Source organism: Chinchilla lanigera, unplaced genomic scaffold (assembly GCF_000276665.1).
Source record: "Chinchilla lanigera isolate Chin_1 unplaced genomic scaffold, ChiLan1.0 scaffold00043, whole genome shotgun sequence".
Classification (NCBI taxonomy): domain Eukaryota; kingdom Metazoa; phylum Chordata; class Mammalia; order Rodentia; family Chinchillidae; genus Chinchilla; species Chinchilla lanigera.
This window is the reverse complement of record NW_004955444.1, coordinates 11,044,995-11,071,497: the sequence shown is the minus strand read 5'-3', so window position 1 is coordinate 11,071,497 and position 26,503 is coordinate 11,044,995. Positions and strand designations below refer to the sequence as shown.

The 26,503-nt window shown below is 37.5% G+C and overlaps 1 protein-coding gene across 3 annotated transcripts in view; it reads left to right on the top strand.

Annotated features, from left to right (window-relative positions):
- The window catches only part of LOC102006622 (chromosome unknown open reading frame, human C8orf34), a gene marked incomplete in the record, with an annotated part of 371,108 nt that overhangs the window by 307 nt on the left and 344,298 nt on the right, over window positions 1-26,503 (top strand). For all 3 annotated transcript variants that reach the window (XM_013518173.1, XM_013518172.1, XM_013518171.1), the window contains 1 exon segment: window positions 1-124. In XM_013518173.1, coding sequence (XP_013373627.1) covers window positions 56-124 — 69 coding nt within the window.

Here is a 26,503-nt window from a genome sequence, read left to right as displayed (position 1 = left end):
GGCGCCGGGTGGCGCGGGCCGCCTGCGCTCCGCCCGCCGTCCGGTCTGCCTCTCCATGGCGCGCCGTCAGCAGAGCCGGATCCAGGCTTACCTGGAGAGGAACAAGATCGGTCCTCTGTTTGAGGTAAGGCGCTGTGCAGAAGGACGGTCCCACTGTCTTTAGGCGAAGAGGCGCAGAAACCAAACCAGAACGCCCTCGAGGGGAGGAGGGATGCAGAACAAATGCGCGGGAGAGGGCGCCCGGTGGCCCCAGTTCAGCGGCGTTAGCTCTGCCCAGCCCGGGTGTCCTGGAGCGCGGCCGGGCGGCACCCCGCCAGGTCCCGGGACGCGGACAGGTGAGCGCCGAGGAGCCTCGCCTCCGCCTGCGAGGCGGTACTGAGCCAGGTCACTGTCCTGCACCGCGTAGCCACATGTGCAGGACCCGGGCAGACTGGGATAGAGGATGCGCACAGATGCACACACTCAGATGATCACACACACACACACACACACACACACACACACACACACGCAACGGGAGTTCACACTACCTTGCGTGGTTTCTTTTGACGTGGGCGGTAGTAAAACCCGAAAAAGTGGAGGAGGTGCTTAGCAGTAGAAAGGAACATGGGTAACTGAGGAAAAAAAGCCAGTGGCAAGGAATAGGCTTCAGTAGGTGCAGGCGTGTTGAAAGACATTAAAACCCGGGGAGACTGACGTTGATCTCTGGATGAAAGGAGAGGCCTTGGCAGCGCAGACCCCACCTGGGTTGCGGGGAAGAGGGGAGGAGCGCGGTCCGGGGAAAAGCACAGAAATGTCTACGGGAAGGAGACAAATGGCTCGGAGCTATTTTCTTTCGCCATGAAATAAATGGTGGCAAAACCACAGCGTGAGGAAAAAGAGCGGGAGGCTTAGAAACTCGAGAACCAGAGGCTGGAACCCGGCGCTAGCAAAGCGTCCCGCCCGTTGCCGGGGCGCGGGGCGCGGGGTGGGGCCGGGCGCGTGGGTCGGGGCCGGGTAGTGTAGTCTGACGCCGAGGCCTGCGGGGAGCCCCCCTCCCCCAACCCCCAGCCCCCAACCCCAGGTTTAAGGTACAGTCGGGAGAGTGCGTCCCTGGGCTCCCCTGAAGCAGCCGGAGGAGCTGTTCTCGGAGGACACTCGGTGAGGACAAGAGAAAGAGCATAGGACATCACAGGGAAGGGAGCAGCCTTTCCAGGTCTGAAGAGATGAGACAGGGAGCTGGAAAAAAAAAAAAGGCACGAAAAGAGAGGAGGATAAAGGTGTGATGGAACAGATCTTCTCTCTGGGAGAATGGGTTTCCAGTACCCAGGGCTTGCGATAATTACCAAAGTTTATCTGCCCAACTTTTAAGTTAACATAGTTTCTGGTGAGGTAAGACCATTATTTGAAATGAAACTCCTTGAAAGGGGTCCCAAAGTCCCACAGCTGTCCTCACTTCTGTTTCTACCTTTTTGTTTCCTTGAGCAAAGGAAGTCCCATCTGTGTTAAAGGCTGTAGCAAAATAGAACTGCTGGAATTACCAGCCTTGTAGCGATCGTAGACTCTGCACAATCCCATTTTAGTGGAAAGAAGGCGCACGCACATGACACAGGCACACACGCAGAGTGAATATATGTGTATAACCCTTTATCACATGCTAATTGCATCATAAGCATCATAAGATAAATAGATTTGGAATTTTTATCTGCTGGCCGCTCTCCTAGAGTGTAAAACGCGATTAGACAGGGAAATACACATGAATTGTTCTTAATAGATGCTGTTCTCATTTAACTTGTTTCAAAAATTTGAAGATTCCAAGTGGTAATAATTTTGGAATGTATGTAAGCTTTCTACATAATTAGGAAATAATCCTAATTTCATATTTATCAAGTACCAGCCATAATGCTCATGAGCTAATTCTGCACTGAAAAATTTTAAATGATAGCAAAATTGTCCCATAAAAGCTTTAGCTCTCCTCACCAAAAGAATAAAATAAAATAAAATTATATGCTTTGTAGTTTGTTGAATGTATATGACATGATCTCCACTAGCTTGGATTGCACTGATGAATAGTTAATTTTTAAGGGCTGATGAGTAATTTGTATAATTGAGCAAAGAAAAATGAATAATAAATTCTCCTCTACTAAAATCAGGATGGGACAACAAGATGCTTAGTCAACAATTTTGATCATGATACAGCTTGGTTTTGAGAGCAGAATTAAGTGTACTTCACAAAGTTGGGAAATCTACCAGCCTATCTTACAGCTTCTCTCTCTCCTGGTGGTAGAAGGCAAGTGAAGAAATACCACCCGTGAATTGGACATTGTTGATCTAACATTCTCGTCAAAGTTGTCAGGACTTACATAGTGGTTCTCATCTGATTAAGGAGGTCAGAAGAGGTTCCTAAGAATCTGAATTTATAAAGTGGCAAAAAATGATTTTGCTAAAGGTGTAAGTTCTGGAGAACATTTTAAGAAACAATGAAAAAGCTAAAAATCTTTATTAATCAATAGAAATTGAAATAGCAGCTTCATTTTTCTTATGTGTGCTTTGTTATGATTTGTTGTCAAGGCCCTGGAGCAAGTGACACTTACTTTAGCTTTTGGCAAATTCAGTATCTGATAATATGTCCCCTTGTAGATATCATAAATTAGGAATGTTTTCAGGATAATTTTTTGGAGTGAGACACTTTAAAGAGAATATATGAAGGCTAATTTGAATAAGAGTAAAGATAACCTATACATTGGTATTGAGAATACCTGTTTCTTCTAAATTTGTGATTTTTTTTTGCTTAATTTGGTGATTTAGCTACTTGGTTTATTTATGCCTAATATTTTATTTAAGATGCTTATAAAACACATACTGAATGCAACGTGTATTCCAAAAACTGCTTAACTTGAAATTAGTTTTATTTCCAAATGATTTAAGAGCATAAAATTATACTGCCTTGAAATGTGATTGACGATGTTTTGAAATACTATGTAATCATGCCTAAAAATTACCAAGAGTCCTGGCTAGTGATATTTTAATTAAATATTAGGTAGCTATAACTGAGAATGACTTACAGTATGTTCTGCAAACTCTTGGAAATTTTGGTAACATATAATGATTTCGGTGTTTTGATTGGCTTATTTACAGCAGGTGGACCATGAAGAACCTGTTCATCAGTTTATAGGAATTCTTGACATAGCTGAAATAAGGTCGATCTATACTCCTATTTAAATACTTCACGTATACCTTACTTAACCGGCAAGGTGTGGAATGTTTAGGCTTCTACTAAAATAGAGCATTTTTACAATGTACATTAGGCAAGATGCTTGGTACAAGCGCTGGACTTGTCTCAAACCCTGAGGACAGCCAATTAATAGGCAGAGACATGGGCAATGAGAAATTCTGAAACTAAATAATTGTCTGTAGTCTACTACAGCTATTTAGTACACTATAAATGGTCTGTTTTGTCTACACTGTAAACTGTTTAATTTAGGTCTTGAAAAATGATGTAGAATAAATTCCTTTTTTTCCACATAGAAAAGTGTAATTTTTAGTGTCTCTCATTCCTATTAAATAAATAAAATGGTTGCTACGTTACATACTGTTATCTTCAACCAAGTTGCTCAGCCAACCAGACATAAAAATGGAAGATTGATCCAACAATCAAAGACAGTAACAAGTAAAAAAAAAAAAAAAACAAAACAAACCCTTGATCAGTCTTACATTCCCGGGAAAGGGAGCGGGACGGTAAAGTGGCAACCAGAGGAAGTCTGTCCATGGTAGTGCCCCGTGCGTTGACTCTGTCAATATCAGTGTCCTGCTGGTGATATGAGGCTATAGTTTTCATGGTATTCCACTGAGGGAACATGGCTACGTGGGATTACCATGTATTATTTCTTATAACTGCATGTGAGTCTACAATTACTTCAAAATATTTTAATGAAAAAAATTACTGTCATATACTTTTGCAAATTTAAACATAATTAGGCAGGTGACCTAACAGAAAAAATAAAGCAAATTAGAAATTAGTTAACTGGAAGGTAAATTGATTTCAGTATACACATAGATCAGATAAAGATGGAGTGGATAAAGCGATGGGAAATCTGAGAGGAAACTATTAGGTAAGCAAACTGTGATTTTTATGGTAGGGCGATCATGGTACTTCTCTAGACAATTTTTATCTCAAAATATTTTATTTGTAATAAAATGGTTGTAAAGTCCTTTGGGCTTGACCGTGGTGGGATGTGTCCGTGTGATGTGATTGACAGTACACATGGATGGGTAGAAGCGACTGTCCCACATGATGCCCCTGCTTCCTGTGCCACCCTCTGTGCCTCTGACTACAGAGCACAGTCCAGGGTGTGTGATGACCAGTATCTGCTCACAAGGTGTTTGTTCACATGCTTCATCATGTCCTATCTCAAAGAAGGTCTTAGGATCTTGAGGGTGGGAAACTGTTCCACGCTTCGTTTAGCGTCTGGAGTAGTGTCTGGTGGAACGTAGGCTCTAAAGCAGGGGCTCGGCAGATGTCTGTTGAAGTAAGCAAAGGATTGACTTGTGCATTTTTTTTTTTTTTTTTTGCCTTCTTGGAAGAGAAAAACTAAAGGAACTGGTTAGCAAATAGCATCTTAATATTTATTGTTTTAAAACCAAGAGAAAAATATCTCACATTCCATTAATTTACATTTATGCATAGTGAATAACTTTTAATTATGCTCTTAGCTACATAATTAGCTTAAAGCAAACCTTTCCTTTTTCATATTTGCTTTCAAGAGTGGAGATGATAAATTAATTGACACCAAAGTGCAGGATGTAATATATAACCATCCCAAGTGGATTCGCGTTTAATAGGGAGTAGCATGACACATCTATATATTTGTAGGAGAGGGAGGCAGGTAATATTTGGAGGTACCTCAGTTTGAGCAATCACTTACTGTCTGTTTGACCCTGAGCAAGTTATCCCACCTCTGTAAACACTAGTTCATTTGCAAAATAATACCGAAGAAAGTATTATGAGGAACACATGAAATGAAAAACATAAAGAATGCACTTTGGGGCTGGGGATTTAGCTCAGCGGCAAAAGCGCCTGCCTGGCATGCGCAAGGTCGTGAGTTCGGTTCCCGGTACCGGAGAAAAACCAAAAAAAAAAAAAAAAAAAAAAAAAAAAAAAAAAAGAATGCACTTTGGTGCCTTGTGGTTGGTGGATGTGCAGTTTCAGCTACCTTCGTGTTACTCTTTCTCTTTTCCATGAATATGTATGGCCCCATGGCAGGCCAGTGCAGAACCGCTTTAGAAGTTTGGCCTGCTGGTACCGTGAGATTGAAACTCAAAGTATATGTGTACTCTTTTAGCTTATAGCTCTGGTATTAATACTACTCAGAAAGTTTCATGATGATGGTGTCAAGGAGAACAGCACTTGGCAGAGAGCTGTGTGTGTGTGTGTGTGTGTGTGTGTGTGTGTGTGTGTGTGTGTGTGTTATTGTTCTTGCTGGTAGCAAGGAAAGCTTTGCCTGCTGCAGCATCACCAAAGGGACAATACCTTTGGCAAAATTTGGAAACATGCCATATAATTAGAAAACAGTCCCAGAAAACAGTTTCTCTGATTATCTCAGAGAGGTGATCTGGATCACCATTAACTGCAATAAACACATACAACCCACCTCTCCTGTCACTGTCTGTAGTGTGGTTGTCTTTGTTTTCCCTCACATCCTTTATCATCATCTGTTATTATCCACTGGAGTTATGTCCTTGATTTCAGCTTATATTCTGTTTATTTATGCTCGAATACAAACTTCTTAGAAGAGGGTATTTTGCCAGCCTTTTAAATAGCTTATATCTTAATGCCTATAAAATGTCAGGTACACATAGTAGGTGTTTTACTACACAGTTGTCAGCCATATTTATGAACAAAAATAGTCAAGACCAACCTATAAATCTGAACTATGTCATTTGTATAAGAATCATCATTTACTATTAAGAGTCTGAGAATGTTCTTAGCACTTTACATGAATTTTCACTTTGCCTGAATTCATTGAGACCTGGATAACACTGAGTCTTCAGGGTCTGATATTTGGAATTTCATATGCATCATTTGGCACATATGTATTGGGTGCTATGTTATGTTCTGAGGAATGTGAACACAAATAAGACCTTTCCTATTCCGGCAACTGATGTGTAATTATAACCCTGGTGTACTTGGGATGCTCTCTGACTATTACATCCTGATAATTTTACAAGAGCCTCACTTGGTTTTTCATTTATATTCCTGGTCCATTTTCATACTCATCAAAGTCATTTTATCATTATAATACTAGAAGTAAAACATGCATATTTGAAGTTCTGATTCAGAGATTAGTTCTTAAGAGTCAGATATATAAACTGGGTAAGGCAAGTGACAGATAGATATTTCTGTTTTAATAATATATCAAATAAAGAAGTTTTGTTATTTTTGCTTTTTTCCTCTAAGTTCTTAGCAACAACAAAATACCTAAGAACAAACTATTAAAATATTGGTGTAGGTAGTATGCTACATGAAACATATTGATAATTTTAGGTTGCAAGTTATTCTTTTAACATAAAAAGGAGGTTTCTTTTTGAAATATATCCTGGAGCATATAGGAGTGTAAAACTCCTGTTCTCTGTTTGAACATACTGATCTAAATTCATAGTGAGAAGCCATACTGCATTGAGAACACATCTGATTTGTCTGTACCTTGAAGCATATCTATTGGCCTGAAGTGAACTTATGTTATAAGAATTACTTATAATTTTATAGTGTCAAAGTAGTTATGTGAAACTGTTTTGTCTAAAATATGCACCTATCAGTACTCCATCCCCATCACATTTTACATAGGCTACTGAAAAACTCACAGCCCAGAGAGATAGATAGAGTCTAGGCTATTATCATGAGCATTCTTTCCTGAAATTATCTTCACCTTGTTTTACTTATCTTTTACACTCCACTTTTTATATATGCAGTTTGATCATAATTTGTACTTCTTTGGAAAAATGCCTTAAATTCTTTCTGAAGTAAGAATGAATAGAAAGCTTTTAAATAAATCATAAAGCAATATAATCTTAGACCAATTTTTTTGGTAAATTATAGAATATAATGTTTCTTTTTGGTGCATAGTACAGCTGGTTTTCTTTCTCAGATATTTGCTGTATTTTAGATCATTTAGTGAGAATTTATTTGCAGATGATGTCTCAGGATAATACTCTTATGAACAGCAGAGGTAGGACTAAAACTCAAGGTCTTTGTACAATATTTTCTCCACTTGAAAAATTTTCCCCATGCTATGGGTGGCTCCATCTCGTCACTCATATCTCTGGTTGAATATCTCTTCAGAGAGGTCTTCACAGACCATTCAATCTCAGTTGTTCCTCAGTCAGCTTCCTTTATGCCACACCGTCTAATTTTTGCCAGAGTATTCATCTATCATTGACATTTTCTTGCTCATTTGTTCTGTGTTTGCCTTCTCTTAAATAAAACCACCATGAAAACAAGGTCTGTGGCATCCTTGTTCTCTGACATACCTGCCTGATTCATTGTAGTCCATGACTGCAATTAGCTAGTCATACTTCACAAATATGAAGAAAATGTTCAGATGGGAAGGGGGTCTAGGGGTGGGGAGGAAGAAGGAAAGGAAAAGAAAAAAAAGAGAAACAAAGAAAAAAGTGGAAACAAAGCTTTTGTAAAAAAGGAGGGGAAATGTAGTTGAAGGGTGGGTAGAGGAATGGGAAAAAAATAGAATTAAGTTGTATCACCAATTTCCTATGATGAATGTGACCATTATGTATACCTAAAATGTACCAATAAATTTAATAAATAAAAAATTAAATGATTATTTACTTATATTTAAAATTTGACAAATATTATGTAGCTATTCATTCTTTCTGTCTTATCAGATATTTAAAAAGGATTCAATAAACATTTCCCAGATATGTTACAGTGGAATCACTGAAATTGTAGAAAGAAATGAATTCAAGATTGTGTGTACCATGTTATCCCCTCCACTTGAAAAATTGAGCTACACAAAAAGAAGAGAACAAAAGTAGTTTACATGCTTTGTGTGATGTTCTAGAAAAATGGGTTATTTCTAAAGATGATGGGCTGGGCTAATAGGCTCTTTATGCTCCCACACAAGCCATCCAACTTCCTAGTTCTCTGTAGTACTGCAATATTCCTATTAGTATTGACGTCACTATTTTAGAGAATTTATTCTTCTGTTGTCTTCCACACGCATCCCTTACTTGCATTTTAATATTCAATTTCTTGTCAGTTAAAATTGTAATTGGGATTTTTGGCAAAGACTAGGTGCAAACCCTAAATGAATGGGCCACCTCAGAAGTGATCATGGTGAGAGGAAGGGAGAAGGGAGAATGGAAATAAGCATCGGGTGAATAAAAATGGTGCCTGGTGTAGTGGTGGAAGGAATGGATTTTTAAATACAGTCCTCTTATCTCCTTATACCCCCTCCTTTTTTCGACCTTCTTTTATTTTTTTATTTTTATTTTTTTGGACTGGGAATTGAACTCAGGACCTTGTGCTAGCCAGGCAGGCACTGTGCCACTGAGCTATATCCCTGACCCTAGACCTTCTTTTAAAAAGCTTAAAAAACATTGAGAGTTGTAAGGGTGCATGCTACCTGGCCTCACAAAGCTTTGTATGAAGTTTTTTCTCCTGTGCCCCAGCTTGAGAATGAGCTACCAAAATCAAGAAGGGACATGAAAACCCGGGCTGCCTCAGGAAGGTGCCTGAAAACTTCCTTGTAACACAGCTCTGAGTCATGGAGCATGTAAAAGTTTTGGAACACAATTGATGGGCTGCCAACCGAGGGTGCCATTTAAGATCCTCTAAAATCTTTTAACCGCACTTTTCATTGTACCTGCTCACTACCTTTCATACCAACTAGGTTAGTGTGTCCAATTCTCCCAATACATATAGTGTCAAATGTGTGTTGGATAAACCTTCTGCATGGAAGGTTTTGCCTTTTCTCTAGACTGTGTGAGGCTGGTTCTTTGAGAAATGCATTCTGGGAGATTTGTATGCACACTGTTGATTGTGGAAGGATCATAGAAGCAGCACCTTGGGGTGGGAAGGAAGTGGCTTGAATTAGGGAGGAAGTTGAGCAGTGAGGCATTTATTAGAGTCCAGCCTGTTACGGAGTGAGGCTTCCCTGGGCTGCTCTGGAACTGGAAGGCACTGAGGGTTATGCCAATAAAAGCGTGGGTAAATTTGTACTCCACATAGATGCATCTTTAGAAGCAGACTTCCTCCAGAGAGAGTGAGACCTGCGGTGAGGCAGCAGCCTTTTGTCAAAGGGCTGTTTCTGAGGGGATCTTAGCTGAGAGCCTTTAATAGGCAGTGCTCCTGCAGCTGGCAGGATGAGTTTTTGTGCCTGAAGGAGCTAGGTATGTATCACAGTATTTTCCACATTTCCCTGTCCAACTCTCAGTAACTGTTAAAGGGAAATTCATGTCTTGCCTTGTGAATTAAATATTTTTGAATGCTCTTTCTTTCTTAGATTTTCCTTTTCTGTGAATTTCTGCTACAGTTACAAGCCATTCCACACATTTTTGTGGTTAACCACATTGTCACTTCAGTACTGCATGGATTATGGATTGTCATTTTATCTATATTGTTGGCTTTTTTACAAAGTTCCTTCTAAGTAACTTAGGGTATGTGTAGCATAAGAGTTTAATTGAACATGTGTTGAATGAACAAATGCATTAAAAACAGCATGGTCTATAGATACATAAAATAATCTTTGCTTTCTATGCACAACAAGTTAGACCTTTCCATGCTTTATAAGCTTCACAAATGAAAAAGATACAAAGATCTCATAGAAGGTTAAAAAATAATCTCTAAAAGTAAAAGGAATTAAAGTATCTATAGTTGGTTACATGTGGACCAACTATAGTTGGTTACAAGTGGACTGATTTTTTTCATGTCAGCCAAACTGATTTGGAGGTATTATTTTGCTCATAACCTAAGCTGAAAATTATCTATGCAGATACAAATACTGTGCCTTGTATGAAATACACACACACGCACACACACAACCAGCTTATGTGACTCCAACTTATGCAAAAGAATAAAAAACATAAAGTGCAAATAACGATATTTTAAAATTTTGTCTGTTTAATTGCTTCCTTTTTCAGGCTATAAATTTGGAGCTTCACCCAGAGTGTTTACCTTTTTGTCCAATCTGGCTCTAATTGAATAAACATGATTATTCTTCAAAATTAAAGTTTTTATAGAATAATTCTGAATTTAGTATTTCTTTCATTAAAATGAATATTTTATTGTTTAATGTCTAACAGAGTCTAATGAGTTTTTTTGTTTGTGTGTGTCCTATTTTAAGAAGAAGAACACTGCAATATCAGCAGATTTTTATTGGTATCTTTGATAAGGTTTAAATTTTTCTTCTCTTATAATATGCCAAGATTTTTTAATTGAAGTATTAGTCAGTAATATTTAATGTTCTGTATATATGGAGATTATTTTCTGATTTTTCTCTTCTGTTCTATTAATAGGATGAGTTATATTACTGAAGTTTGTTAAAATAACTGCATTTTTGAAGAAATGGATTCTGCCCAGGATATATAGTTTTCTTTTGTTTGTTTATTTTGTTTTTTAGGTTTTTTTTTAACCTTGGCACATTTTAATTGCTAATATTTTGGTTTTTTACCTTCTGCTTTGCAAAGTTTTAAATTCAATTTTTTTCATGATTATCCTGGAAGTAATGGGATTTGTACGTCTTAAAATTTGAAGGTGAGCAATGTTTCCACCTTCCTTCCAGATAACTTTGGAACTTCAGATTGTTTGCCTCTGGCCACCACTTTTTCTAGTTTGTATGCTATTGTTCATTATTTTAAATTTTTCTTTTTAATTCTTTCAGATTCCTAAAAATAAATTTTCACTTCAACATGGTTCTTCCATGCAGTTCTCCATAGACTTCCTGGAAACCTATCTTCCAGTTTTGTTCTTTTCAAATCTCTGTGCTCTACCATTATTCACTGACCCACAGATCAGTAGATCCTACTTCTGGCAATAGATCCATCAAGTGGACAATCAAATATGTCTAAGCTGTTACTTCTTGGGATCTTTTCTACCTGTCTTTGTAGCAGACATCTGAGTAGACCTGCAATGTTGTAATCACTTCTTTTTTATGACAGAATATTGTGCAGTAATAGTTATAAACAAGTCTCAAGGTTTTTTTCTTCCTTCCCTCTTTTACTGGTTATAATGAACTTTGATGAGGACAGGTGTCGGCTGAGGAAAAGGAGCTGCATTGAAGGAGTACGCATTGAAGGAAGTACGCATTGAAGGAGTCTTAGGTACATGTAGAGGTAACATGCATTCTGCATTGTGGCTTTAATATGTCCAACTTGTGATTTCGTGAGTCAGAGACTAACCAGTTCATGATGGGGAGCTCAGGTCTCATGGGCAATTGATTTACCCCAGTCAAGTGATCTACCAGGGCTCAGTAGCAAATTGGGACTCTGTCTTAGAAGGAAATTGGGCATTTGGAACAGACAGGACTTCTCCAAAAAGCCCTAGGTATTTGCGCTGCAATATTCCTACACATGTTTGCAGCCACGCAGTGCAGCATCCTTCTTGGAACAGGCTCTGCAGGTGCTGTGGTGTCCATGGGGGCCTAGATGCTGAGTTCTAGAGTAGTGTGTACTGCAACTAGGTCATCCGCAGTGTCTTCTCTTGCTCAGGCCTTCACTTAAAAAGGACAGCTTTGTGGGTTGCTCAGTATTTTGTTGTAACTGAGGTCTCCAACATCCAAAGCGAGTGTGCCCTTTTGTAATATTAGGTTATTAGGTGGTATGGGTGCAGCAACTTTGAGAGGGTTATCCTGATTAATAGATCTTCAGAAACTTCACCAACTTCACTGACTCCTAGATTTTCAATGGCGTACAATCTCCACTGTGATTACCCAAGTCAAGTTGCAGTCTGCCAGGCTTTTTTTCCCTATTATATAGATTATGTTATATTCCCATAGGCTGTTTATCACTTCCATTTCTAGGAATACCTTAATTGGTTGTAAAGTACCTTGAAATATTCCTGCTGGTCAAAACGTTTGCTTATCATTTTGTCACCATTTCCCATTATGGTACACACGTCCCTCATTCTGGAAGCCTTCGTTACAGCTGAAGGAGCATCCTTCCTAGTGGTGAGATCTCTCACTATCAACCCGGGCCTTCGAAAGACAGCCAGTGCACAGCTTTTAAGCACACTGCCCTGCTCTTCTCATTAATGTGTTTCTTAAAGCTTTTGTAGAGGAAATGACCTCTGGGCATTTCCAGAGTGGTCAGTGGGTGAGTGTGCAGTTTGCACAGGTCCTCATCCACTGTGATAAATCCACTCCACTATTCCTATCTTCCTATGCTTTTCGAGTCTTCCCTTCGCAGTATCACAGGCTGTGGTATCCTAACCTAATGCATTCCAGGACTTTCTAGAGGCTCTGAGTTGTGTAACATCAAATTGCTAAAACCTGAGCACTAACATTATATGTAAAGACCTTCTAAGTGCATACTAATTAATTCAGCCTGATATCATGTTATAGTCCATTCCTTTTGGTCTAATATCCTTGGAATCCAGTTCTACCCATTTTTCCCAGATTTCTGCCAAAATACATTAGGACCTTAAGCTATCTCCTACAGGTTCACATTTTATCAATCTTCCAAGAGCAAGCTGACATCTGCTCTAAAAAAAACAAGTGCAGTAAGATGGGTTTTAAGTAAAAAGATTTTCCCATCACCACGCAACTTCCTGTGAGGTTCTATCCAGGGCCATCAAAAAAAAAGGCTGTCTTCAGAGACAGGCAGGCAGGCTACTTCTGCTGGCAGGAGAAGCTTTGAGAAATTGAGGACTCCAAAGTTTTGGTTTCTTGTGTGTCCCCTCACATGTTCTCATCCATATCTTAGGTTATCATTCTTTCTTAGTCAATATCATAAATTCGTAATGGGAAGTCTATGGAGTCACATATTCTATATAACATGGACATTTCCCAAGTTATAGAATTGCAATGTTATTTGAATTCACAAAATAAAACTTGTGCTGGAGTTTGCCTGTTATTTACTCATGGCTATAAAAAATTGGATTATTTTATGGCTGCCTTGAACCTTTATGAGTTCTATAATTGACTTGACCTGAGAGTTGAGCTTGCTGTTTATGTCTGTGTCAGCTCAGTCGGAAGTGTCCTCCTTAGAGTCCTTATAATCACCATTCCTGTAATAATGGTCAAGTGTAGTGGGTACTTGGATTCCCCAGGCAGTTTTTTCTAAGCGTGTCATCACAATCAAGAACAATGATAATACTTTTTAATCAGAATGACTCCATATGACACATAATGTTAGTTTTATAATTCCTACATTGGCAAAGAGTTTAACTTTGTCAAGGCCAAATACATGATCAAGCTAATCATAAAGGTCCATCTGAGTGCCTTGATCTTAAGTACATTATTCTTCAGGAGCCAGTTCAGAGACAGAAGCCACATTTGGTATTTCAAGAAATGATGTACTATAAAGAGTTGAGGAAATAGGAGTTGAATTGAATGAGCAATTAGGGAACAACTAGCATAGCATAGTTAATAACTTCAGGAAGCACCTACCGCTAGGCCCTGGGGCAAGAAAAGAAAGAGACTGGAGTTATCAGTTACAACCTCAGAGAAGAGGCTCCTCCTGATGAAAAAGAAGCTTAGTTTTAGTTGTGCTGGTAGCTGGGAGGACTTGCAATGGGATTGGAGAGAGACAGACAGACAGACAAACCCAATTCACCAAGGGGTGATAGTGACAGGAATACCAGCAACCAGGCTAGTGGAAGCCCCTCCTCTGTTCTTCCTACTCAGCAGTTTTGCCAGGGTGCTAGTGTAACTTTAATGGGAAGCCATCTGAAAATGGAAAGGGAGTGCGCAGAATCTCAGTGCTTTTCATATAAAGAAGAACATAGAAATGTGGATTTGATAAGAAATAATAGTTTCATAACACACTTGGAGATTATAGGCCAAGGGGAGACGATAAAAACATCCCAACTCTCACAGGAGCTTTCTCTGAAGCAGTGGTTATTTTGGTAATGGTGATAGCACCAGTCTGGATGCCTTAACGAGCCCTGCTGAGATGTATGCAGAGTCTCGTGTTTCATAGGATTTGCTTCTCCTCCTGTGCTCTCAGCTTCAGTGCTTCGTCCAAGAATTCTGAGACCACTGGGACAGCCTCATTCCACACCCTAATAATCTGTGTAATTCAGTTGTAGAATCTATTTTATTTTCTTAGGTCACAATGTTTTTAATGACAACATATTAAAATATGTCTTCTCAAGATCATTTTGAGATAAGTAACTTTTGCAGTTTATCGTGTAATTAGTAGTATTGGTATACCACATTTAAAATAAATATAACTACAAGGCATAGTTATTATTAGTCAAAATGAAAAGCTATATTGTAGTTTTTTTCTTTTTTAAATAATGGCTATACTTTGAATTTTAGAAATGAAGCTTATATGAAAATGTGTTTGGGCCGGGAATATAACTCAGCAATGCAGCACCTGCCTGGCAAGCGCTAGGTCCTGAGTTCAATTCCCAGTACCCCCCCCCCAATATGTTTGTATTGGCCCTCATGTATTTTGAGAGCTTTTAAAATGTGATTTTAAGCTTTTATTCCCATGAAATCCAATTTAAAATTAGAGTTTTCCCCCGTGGTAATAGTAGGACAGCAGGTAAAAGTTAATTTTATAGTTCATATCAGAGAAGATTTGTTTTAACACTGAATGTACAGAGACATAGTTTGAGCATTGAAGTGCTCACCACAGATGGAAATATTTGAACTTCTTTTCACGTTTGTTCAGCGTGAGCTTTGAGACTGTCCTCCAGAACACCGTGTTGGTTCCAAACCCCTGGCGTATCTCTCCAGTACTCGAGTCCCCAGTGCAGCATACTGACCTGCTGAAAGTTGGTGTCATCACCATTCCCTTTTAAAAAATAAATGATGTCAGTTTAAAGAGTCTCAGTGTTTGGCTCAAGCTTTACATCCTCAGGCTAAAATTAGGATTCTGCCTTAGGGGAGAAAAGCTTTGGACTTTGCAATTGACAATTGTCCAAATGGCAGTTTCTTTTTTCATTGGAAGTGGTGACATTAGAAAGTTACTTAACTCTGGATTTTCATTTATTCAACTGTCAAGAAGAGTAAATATTCCCTACCTCTGTGAGTTGCTGTGGAAATTCAGTGAAGATACTTGTTTTGATATATTGACTAGTACAAACAAGATGCCAATAAATTGTCTTCTCTTCTCTCTGCGTAGGTAAAGATGTTATAAAATCCACATTAATAAGATACTTTGAGATGTTTTTCTAACACTTTAGCAGAGATGAATTTGTGTTGCCTCATCTGTATCCTCCTAACTGGACTCAATTTAATGCCTTATAGAATAGAAATTTTATGGGCATGAAGGTGATGCAGGAAGTTCTGATAACCTTCACAATTTTGTCAAATCCCAGAAAACAATCAAGGTGAACCAAGACAAGAAATCTTTTAATCAGGAAAGACTGATTCATGAAGTATTAATTAGAGAATGGGCCCTTGGGAATATTACTGTGTTTATAAAATCAAAACACAACTGCTTAAAATATGTGCAGGTTTTATCTTAACCTAATATACTTTATCAATCAGTCAACATTTGTTTAGTGAGTACCTCTTGTTGCCTAACCCTGGGGTAGGAGTACGTAGAACCAAAAGTATTATTTAACTTGAATATTATAAATAATATATGGTTGTGTTTAGCATTATAGAAAAGTGAGTAAGAAAATGAAGTTTAGAGACAAGTAGGTATAGTTTTGAGTCAAGTCCTGAAACTTAGCTGATATTTCTAATTTCCATCCTTCAGCCGCTCATCTACTCTGTGTGTCTCGTGCAATGCCTGCAGAACACCATTGGCTCTGCTCAGTACTGAAGTGCTGAGTGAGGTAATGTCAAGATCTTTGTTCTTTTTCTGTTCATATTTGTATCCCTCATTCTTAAAAAATTCACGTATGTGCTGTGAGAAGGAACAAAAGAAGGGAAGATTATATAATCTGTCAGAAAAGGCAGCTATGAAAATAAAATTAGACGAATAATTACTTTTGATTCTTTTGGGAGGAAAAAGGGAAAGTACAGTTCTTATATAAGCTTATAAATGGAGGTGCCTCAAAACACTCTGGGGCCGATGAATCCTTCCTGTGAGTAGGGAAGGTGAGGCAGAACACGTGCGTAAGTACCTGAGGTTGGTGAAAAGGGAGAAACAATTTGGGCAGAGAAATAACCTGACGGAGAGGAGGAGCGCTCTGATTTAGAGAGATGCTTGGCCTAATTAAAACTGGAATTGCAAAGCTAGCGTGCCTTGAACGGAGGGAAAAGCAAATGTAGGGTGTGGTTGTGCAGCGTCCCACCCATCCAAAATCTGTGGGGTCACTGTGCAACCTCTTTTGATTCCTCTCTCTTTCCTTTGATATGCTGGTTTGTTTTTTTTCCTCTTTGCTCAAGGAGTTTACATATTTTCTTCCCATTCTTGAATATTCAACTAATGTATTTTCAGTTTAACTGATCAACACAACACGTGAAAATTCTTATTCAATGGTTTCACATCTTTTATAGGAAAACCATCCCAAGTTCCTTGTTACTTCTGAGATGAAACTGATCTTGGTGAATTAAAAATGCCTTTGATTTAGAATCTGACTGAGCATCCCATAGAATGAAGAGCAGCTATACATTTACACATGCTGCCATGAACAAAGGAGGATGCCATGACATTTTACACAGGGTGCGCCTTTCTACAGTTTTCTTGGATGAGATATCAATGGAATATCCAGGTTCTTAGGGACAGAGGCCCAAGGGAAAAGTAATGCAAAACCTGTGGATTGGAGATCCTAATCACCCAATAGATCAAGGGATGCAAGGAACACGCTCATTTTTTGTTTCTTGTTTAAAATGTCACCATAGAATGCCAATACAAGGAATTACCACAAAGCCCATAAATGTGATAAAAGAGCTTTGATAAACCTACCACTCATGACAGCGTGGTGGCACACAACTGTAATCCCAGCTTGTGGGATATTGAGGCAGGAGGGTCTCCACAAGTTTGAGGCCAGCCTGTGCTACATAGTTAGTTCAAGGCCAGCCTGAATTGCATAGCGAGACCCTGTCAAAAAACAAATAAACAAAAAACCCTACCATTCAGAATAAAGACAGATGGTAGAGATAATGGGTCTCAGTTACAATCTCAGGAAAAATTTTGTAGGTTTCGGCAGTCCTTTGGTTGATCTAAAATGTTAAGCTTCATTGGACAGTGTAGTAGTATACTGTATTAAATGTGAATCATTGGGAACCAATCTACAGAAATACTTTTAATTTTTAAAAAGTGATTTTAAAAAAGATTTTTTAAGTCTGGAAATCTCATCTTTTTCTAGGTTATATGTGTGAGTATGCTAAGGCAGAGACCTTATAAAATTGATTTAGAATCATACTAATTCATTTCTTGGTTAATTTGTTCAACAAAGATTCATTGAAAAGTATTTTCCATGTCTTGTGTTTGAATGATAATCATGTTCAGGCTAAATTTCCTGACAATTCCTTCACTTGTTGGAAGAGTTACTTTTAAGTTTCTTGTACAACAATGTGAGGAGTCTATTTTAAGACTTCCTCATATCCACAGTATGGACAGTAAAGCAGAACAAACAAGTTCTTGGTGGTATTATTAAGCCCTTCAATCACCAACTTGAAGTTTGTCCAAGCTGAAGGCTATCTAGCTAAATAAGCTCATAAATCTTCTTTATTATTTAAGCCAGTGAGGATTGCGTTTTCTGTTTCTTTCAACCCCAAGCATCTTAAATAATTCTCATTCATAACAGGTAAGCTAAGGGATAAATGATAGAAAGGCTAGGATGCCTGTGTTTTCAGGATTTTATTTTTAAAGCGTAAAGTCTGGGTCAATATATTAAGGTGGATGTTAAGGACATGTAAAATACAAACGTAATGTTATCACTTTCAAAAAGTGAAGGATTATCTTTGAGATGAACAGGGAAAATGAATCACTTGGTTTGAAACCGCATATAATTTTTAATGTTCTTGCTTTGTTTTGGTTGTATTTTGCTATTGTTCTTTTTTTTCCGCTTCTCTTTAAAATAAAATTTTTAAAAATTATATGCATTGTAAGAGTTTTTAAAAGTAATTTCCTTAGGATTTTGAAAGAAGACTTGCTATGAAAATGAGCACATTTTACATATACATTTTTATATTAAAAAGCACATATGTTTATAGAGATCCATCAAAATTGTGTTTTGAACTGATGTGCAAATAATAGCCAATAGCTTCATGATCTGAAGAGGGGAAAAGATAATGGAATGCCTTAGCTGCCTGAAATTTGAGAGTTAAAACTTATGCATCTCCATAAAAGTTCTAGTGTCACTTCAGTTTTTAATCCTGGGCTCACTCCATTCCCAGTGTTAAGAATCAGACCTTTTACTGAACAAAACTCCAGGATGGAACTAGTTCCCTTCACATGCAAGAAGAGTATCTAATATAGTTTCACATTCCTACAGCAAAATTAATCAAGTATGAAGTTTGTCAAAGTCTGTTCTTTTTCTGCCCCTATCATTAGCACTGAGTTAAATAAAATTTATTTGACTATCATTACGACCCTTGTTTTACTCTTGCTTTTTCTTCTGACTTTGGTCCTTCTTTTGCTCTTGGAAACTGCATGTATTCTTCTCTTAGTCTATTTTCTGTTGCTATAACAAAATATATGAGACCAGGAAATTTATGAAGAAGAGAAGTTTATTCAGCTTCTAGTTCTGGAGGCTGAGAATTCCAACAACACGGCACTGGCATCTGGTGCGGGCCCTCTCACTGCATCATGACATGGAGTAGGTCATGACATGCTGAGACAGAGCAAGCATACTAGCTCAGGTCTTTCCCTGCCAGGAATGCCATCTGAAGGGCCCCACCCACACAACCTCATCTAGTATTGATTGTCTCTCAAACATCTGAACTGCCAGTATCATTGGTATATGACTTTGGAGATTAGGTTACCAACACACTAACTTTTGGAGTGCATATTCAAACCATTTCATTTTGAAATATTCTCTGAGTCCCTCTAAAAGTTGCTACTTCCATTCATGTGAACATATATAAAAAGTTAAAATAAAATATGGCATGACTGGTGTTTGCCATTCTGTAGAAAAGAAGAAAGTTTGGGTCATATAACTGTCTTGGAAGCAGATGTCCTAGGATGCCCTTCTGATCCTAGCGGGCGCAGATGTGTACTTCTCCTGTTGCATGTTAATTCCAGGCCTTGCTTCAGATCAGAGAAAGTAGCTTTAGAATCATGGAGATTCCTAATATGGCTGAACATGGTTTTAGATTCACTTGATAATTTTAAAAAATAGCCACATTTTGCTCTGACAGGAACAAGATGTACTTGAGAGAGAAATTGAGTTCAGCTCAGAGAAATAAATTGTAGATAATAAAAGAAGCTTGACGAGAAATCTACCAGTTAATTATGTTTAATTGTCACTGTGGAAATTACTGTTTACAGTATTGTCATTTTAAAGAAAGATATTTTCAGAAGTGACATTTTGATGAGGATAATTTCCTGCTTCAGATAGAATGCTTTTTTATCATTAGTTGGCTCCATGGTTGTCACGCCAGCAAAACCGTTGACAAGGGTTTTACATTGGATGAGTGCAACCCTGAAATGTGGTTCTAACTGGGTTTATTGAATGCATCAATATTTCATTAACATAAAAAACTTTATGCTGCACTAACTGCATTCAGTTGTACAACTTAATAAACAAAGATGCATAAACCTGTGATGAGTTCAGCAAGTATTTTATGTGTGAAGACAATTTAGAAAGAATCTCAGGATTGAAACTTAGGCTTGGAAGAGCTTACATGCACATGTAATATATTCATTGCAAGACAAACGAAAGTCATAATACATGTATTTGCCTCACACGATTATTTTGGTAAAATTTGAACTCCTTCCTATATGTCCAGTATTTCTTGAGGCTATCTGCTGATTGGTAGCCCATATTAATATATTTGATAATAGATTATAAGCAGAAGATAAAAAGCTGGTGAGATAAATTGTCTTGGAAAAAAAGGTTTTAGTGATAGAATTACAGTTGATAATAGTAGAGGAAATCGTTTAAAGTAAAAGTATGAAGGATTTCAGTTTGACCTAACAGAAGTGTATTCAGTAGTTTTTCAGAACATTTGTTTTAAGAACTTCAACAAGAAGCTTGACTATATTGACTAGTTTAATTTGCATATTTTCTGAAAGAGGAAAATGAGATTACTATACTATAATGAAAAAGGAGAGATTATGAACCTCATGAATCTGTATCCAAGAACTCTACTATAAGTTTAAGTATTTGAAAGATCCTTCAAGGTTAATCATAGTAGGTTCTAACTGATCCATCACATGCTTGCATTTCACATGCAGTCAGTGTTATATTTTCAAGTTAGAAAATGGTGCTTTTAAATATGCTTTCATCATTGGAAGACTGCTACCTTTCATATCTTATGTTTAAAACACCAAAGCATTTGAAATAGGGACAGTGAATGGGTTACAAGTTGAATAAGGTGTGTATGTGTTCCATTTCTTTTTCCCATTAAAATAATTTAACTGTTGATTGAAAGAGAAAATAAAATAGGCAAAAGAAGTATAAAATTCCTCCATAATTTCCACCATAATTTTTGTTACTAATACATACTTTGAGTCTTTATGCACATATAAATAAGATTAAATTATATTAAACAAGCTGTCTTGCAAATTCAAAATTTTATCTAGAAACATCTTTCTTTACAATTCCATTACAATTCTGGCACAATGGCATTCCACTTGATAAATACATTATAACATATTTAACCCATTTCCTATTTTGTTGGATATTTGTTATTTCTGTCTTGGCAGTTATAACCATTGCTGAGGGAGGTGCATATATGGATCTCAATACTTCCTAGGATACGTTCATATTGACAGAGTGATTATATAAAGAGATGTGTACAGTTTAACGCATTTCACATATATTACCAAATTACTCTCCAAAGAAAATTTTGTAGCATTTAACCTCAGACATGTCATAGGTTACTATTTCTCTCTGTATTTTTTGCCCCTGTCTTCTCATCTGTAAAACAGGAATAATTACAATAGCATCATTCTTTCCTGCTTTCTAGACTTGTTAAGAAAATAGACTGCAGTGATATGGGAAAGTACTTTATATAAAGAATTAGAAACTTGAAGTTCCAGGGTCTGGATGAGAGATTCACTTTATTATGGGTTCCTCTTCTTCTATGGTTGCTGTTTGATTCCACCCTGCCCTGTCCTCTCTCACTGTCAGTCTCACTGTCTCTTCTTGAGTTATTGTGTGTTAGCCACTGATCCATTTTTTTGTTTATTACTAAAAGGATAAAGAGTCTGAAATGATATTGTGACATACTCAACCATGCAATTGTATGTCTCTTTTTAAAAAATCTACTTCATTCTTACAGCCTCAAATCCCTTATTATTTGGAAATAATGTGTTTTCCCTTGGTCAATTTTCCACACTTCTCTGTGTAATTTCTTGGAAAACCTAAAGATTTATATATTCTTTAGTAAAAGGCAAAGGATGTATACAACCTGAAGAGAAATCAGGGCATGGGTTTATATATTCTAAAAGAGGAAGAAGGGTCAATTCATTTTATTGTATATTTTAATACACAAAGGACTTGCTTCAAGATCGTGAACCTTTTATTCTCAATCATTCCATTTTCTTTGCTCCTGTGTAATTTAACTTTTGTGAAAGATCCTACACAGGACTGCAGTAGAAACTGCCTTCTAAAGGAAATTTTCTCCTGTAATTCATTGCAAACTACTGGTGTCACTTAATTTCTGAAATAGCATAGAACTTTTCTTGTTAAAAATATAAATAGGCTTAAGCTCTGAGAGGAAACTCTCCAGTTAGGGTAAATGCTAGAGGACAATTACCAAAGAATATTGTCTTAGAAAAAGAAACACTGGCATCCTTTGTTGCTGCTGATATCCTGCATTGTACCAATCCGTGAAAAAACAACTCATCTTTACCTAAATGCATACCAGATAGAAGAGTGCAGCAGAATGCCAAAGCGTACTGAAACCAGAGCAGATGTTGTTTTCCCATGGCCTGTCTCCTAGTTTTGCTTCAGTTTCATTTCAATCTCTTTTGGGAACTGTTCCATTTGCACTTCTTCTTTATGTGTTGAATATCCTCTAATCTTACATTCTTTCATTTTGGAATGCTTATCCACTGTTGTGGGGATACTTTCTATCTGATGACAATTATGAAGTGTACACCTGTACTTTATAGCATACCTTTTGATATGTCTATTTTACTATTTTAGGTCTTTTCCATTTAGATTTATTGCCAGTGCCCTCTCCCTAGCAGCAAGGGATATCCTCAGACAAGAGCTAGAAAATGAGTGGTCGATCAGTATAAAAGTTGATACATTGTGTCACCTTCAGAAGTGAGAAGCTTAACTAAGTGACTCACCCCTTACATCCTAGGGTATAGAGGTTATGCCCTAGGACGGCTATTTATGCCCTAGGATGTTGTAATAGTTGAGTCATTGTTTCAATTTGAGAAATTTAACTAAGTGATTCAAAGGGGGCCAGGATCCTCACTTTGTAAACATCCTCAGCCTATGCAAGAGGAGAACACAGAGATGGTGTGCGTGCTACACCTGCCCTAGGGCAGGTAGCCTGCATACAATATAAGGGAGGAAAAGAGGCTTGTTCCCACCGTTTTGCTCTTGTTTTTTCTGTCTTCCCCTGCCATGAATGGTTGCCCCTGTGTGACCACACCACCCTTCCTTGGAGCCTCCACAAACTGTGAGCTAAATAAACCTTTCCTTCTTTAACTTTGGGTGTTGGGTATTTTTGTCCCAGCAACTGTCTTCTCTGTTGGCCTAGGTAGTGGGTCTGGATATCTGGGAAGCTCTTCACTCTGGCAGAGGTTAAATAGAAAATTAAATGAGAAGCAGGAAATGTGGAAGACAGGCAAGCAAGGTGTGAATAGCGTTGTAGGTCAAAGGCACACTTAACAGTGATGGTATCCAGGGTCATCATCATGACTGTGCTCATGTTCTTTTTCTTACTTCCTAGTCCTGAGTAAAACTGTATTGAATATTCTGAATCTATTTCAACAGTACCATACAGAATGCATTAAAGAGAGAAACTTTTGCCTCAATTTGGACAAACTTGATAGCTATGAAATTATGTCATTCATCCTTCTAGCTCCTCCTCCAGGTCTATGTGGTTCAGGCACTTCTGTGATGAGGGAATGATGAATATGTTTCTAAGTTATCATACCTTGGTTTATGCTTCAAGCTGAAGAGTGTACAGCAGTGCATCAGTCTGGAGAAAATAAACAGGAAAATACTTCCACATCTATGACTGCTGATTGCCCATCCCAATTCATTAATTTTTGCTGAAAATTGTTCATATACTTTCTATAGTCTTTGGCATCTGCATAAATATCTCACACCAGTGTGCCCAGGAGAAGGTTCTGGCACTGACCAGACTTTAATTCAACTAGGTGTTGAATTAAAGAATCCATGTTGATGTCCATAAACAGTCTAAATGAAATTGTGTGGCTTCCCCAGGAGAATGAGAAAAGGAGCATTTCTTCTTCACTAAATGCAACATCCAAGATGATAAGATAGATATGGGTGTATTTCAAGCAGTCTACAATTCAGATGTATGTCCTATTTAGAAAGGGACATTTCAGCTGGGCATGATGGTGCACTCAGGAGGCTGAGGCAGGAGGATGTTTGTGAGTTTGAGACCAGCCTGGGCTACAAAGTGAGGTCAAGGCCAGCCTGAACTGCATAGGGATACCCTGTCTCAAAAAGACAGGAAGAAAATAAAAGAAAGAAAATAAAAGAAGGAGACATTTAACCACCTGCCCTTTCTCAGCAAACATAGTAAGAAGGAACTTTTACTGCTAATTGCTTTAGAGGAGAAATTTAGTTTGCTTTAATTCTACTTTCTAAAGCCATTATTTTAAATTTTATTGTTGGCTTCTGGAGTCAATATCAATTTGAAATTCTCAACTCTCTCCTTTTATGTTTCAATATGGTCTTTAATTCTAGAGAGAAAAGATGTTCCAGGCAAAAACAATGGATAAAGAAAAGCCATGTGTTTGATGACTTTTCCAGTTTAGTGTTCATAGTATAAATATTTTGCCATTTGCATGAATGACAGCTTCACAGTCTGGCCCAACAACATGTTTGGAAGACAGGCACTCTGTGTGATAGGGTTTGCCTTCGCTTCTGGGTGTGTGTCTTTATTACAAATAGATCTCTATACTTGTTAAACAAATGAACAAGAAAGGCAAGAGTAGTTGGTTAATAGCAGAGTTCTAGGATGTATAATTAAATATTGCACAACAATAAACATTATATGTTTAGAAAGAGAAAAGACGCCTAAGAGAAGCCAGGATAAGTTTACTGAACAAGAGAACAATATGTCCTTCACAATAGCTGATTACTATCAAATTGTTAGGTTAAAGTTACATGCTGCAAACAGATACTAACGAAAAAGTACATAAAAATACTTAGACAGGTAAAGTGATTCCGTTGTTAATGGGAGAACATAAGTATCTTTTTTTTTAGATTATCAGGGGATTTTATTGTATTTTTCAAACCATAGTTTTTTTTTATTAAATGCAAATACAAGTTTATAACTTCTTCAGGCAAATTTAAAGTATTCTGCAGTTTTAAATAGTCAAAAAAAACCCATTTTTTAAAGTATTCAATCCTCTTCTTTGAAATAATAATTATTTTCATTACTGCAGGTTTGTAGGACGTGATGTTTACCTTTCTTGTGCGGAGTTGGTACACGTACATAACAAATCTTATTTCATTTTTTTCATGCCCTTCCTCCCCTCTCCTTCCATTTCTGGATCCTCTTCCTATTTTATAAAGACCTATCTCCCTACTCCTTATTAAGTATTTTCATTTTGCTCTTTATTTATAATATGGGTTTCTTATATAAGTGAAAACATCTGATATTTAAGATTGTATGTCTGATTTATTTCATTTAACATATATGGTCTCATCCATTTCCCTACAAATGTTGCAATTTTATCTTTCTTTATGGCAGAGTAGTACTCCAATGTATGCAAATAGCACATTCTCCTTGTCTATGCATCTGTTGATGGACATACAGTTTGCCTCCAAGGTTTAGCCATAAACATGGGAATGCATGCATCACTATAATATGAGGTGTTTAGCTCTTTCAGGAAGATCCCATAGTGTGTTGTGCCTCTCTCCCTCTCTGTCTCTCTCTTTCCTTTCCCTCTCTATTTTGAGAGATTGGAAATGTAGGTTCTAACAATAACATGATAGAACAAAGCTTACAGTGGAAGCAGATGGTGAAATTTCAACAGATGACATGAGAGGAGAAACTCAACCTTTATTTTACTGATATATTTTGATTATATTTAGATACCACAAAACTGGGTGTTCTTGACTAAGAAGAATCTGAGAACCATAAAGGGAAAAATACTACAATAAAATATTACAATATTCTTGTAATGATTTTGAAGTCTCTTGGCCCAGAACAGTTAGATCCTCATTAATTACAACAACTTGATGTCTCAGAACCATAGTATATCTTCTTTAATAAATAAGCCGATACCTAACCAAAATTATGTGCCTGTCCCAAACACTAGAAAGGACACCATTTAATTCTTAAACCTTATGTAATTTTTGTTATCCTAATTTCAAGGATAAGGACATTGCAGCACACAGAACTTAAGTAACCGATCTAACGTCACAAATTGAACAAACGGTGGTAAAAACTTGGATGAAAGCCAGGTGTTTTCACAGCAGTGTCCATGGTCTCAGTCTGCTGAGTTGATTCTCAGAATGGTCAGAGCATCAGAGGCAGGAAGGAAATTTTTAATTTTCCAGATAATAAATGAATTATGTTCTGGTATTAACTAGAAGATAAGCTCATCTATAACTCGAGGCTTTTACAAGTAGATGGTCACAACTAGAGACCATACTCATAAGTGAAATAAATCAGACCTCCATGTGTAAATAATGTATTGTCTCACTAGTGTAAGAACCTGAAAGAGTGAATAAAAACTAGGAGGTATGATAGACAATGTGAAACGAAAGGAAAATGCTCAAAAGTAAAGAGCAACTGGGGTGTGGGAAAAGAGAAGGGAAAGAAGGGGAAATTATGTGTGTATGTATATACAGGATAGCTAACATAGTTTACTACTGTCTTCTATCACTTTACTGAAAGGAACAGTTAATGATTACCTATTTGATGAATCTTGCATGTCTCTATTTGTTTTCCTGAGAAACCACTTTGAAGATATAAATATGTAATACAACAACCACTGTTAATTTTGTACCACTTTGTCTGTAACTCTGTATTGCTTGTATTGTTCTTGCGCTATTTTGTAAATGGATGTCTGTTTGTTAATGTTTTCCTTCTTTTGTTTTTAAAATAAAATT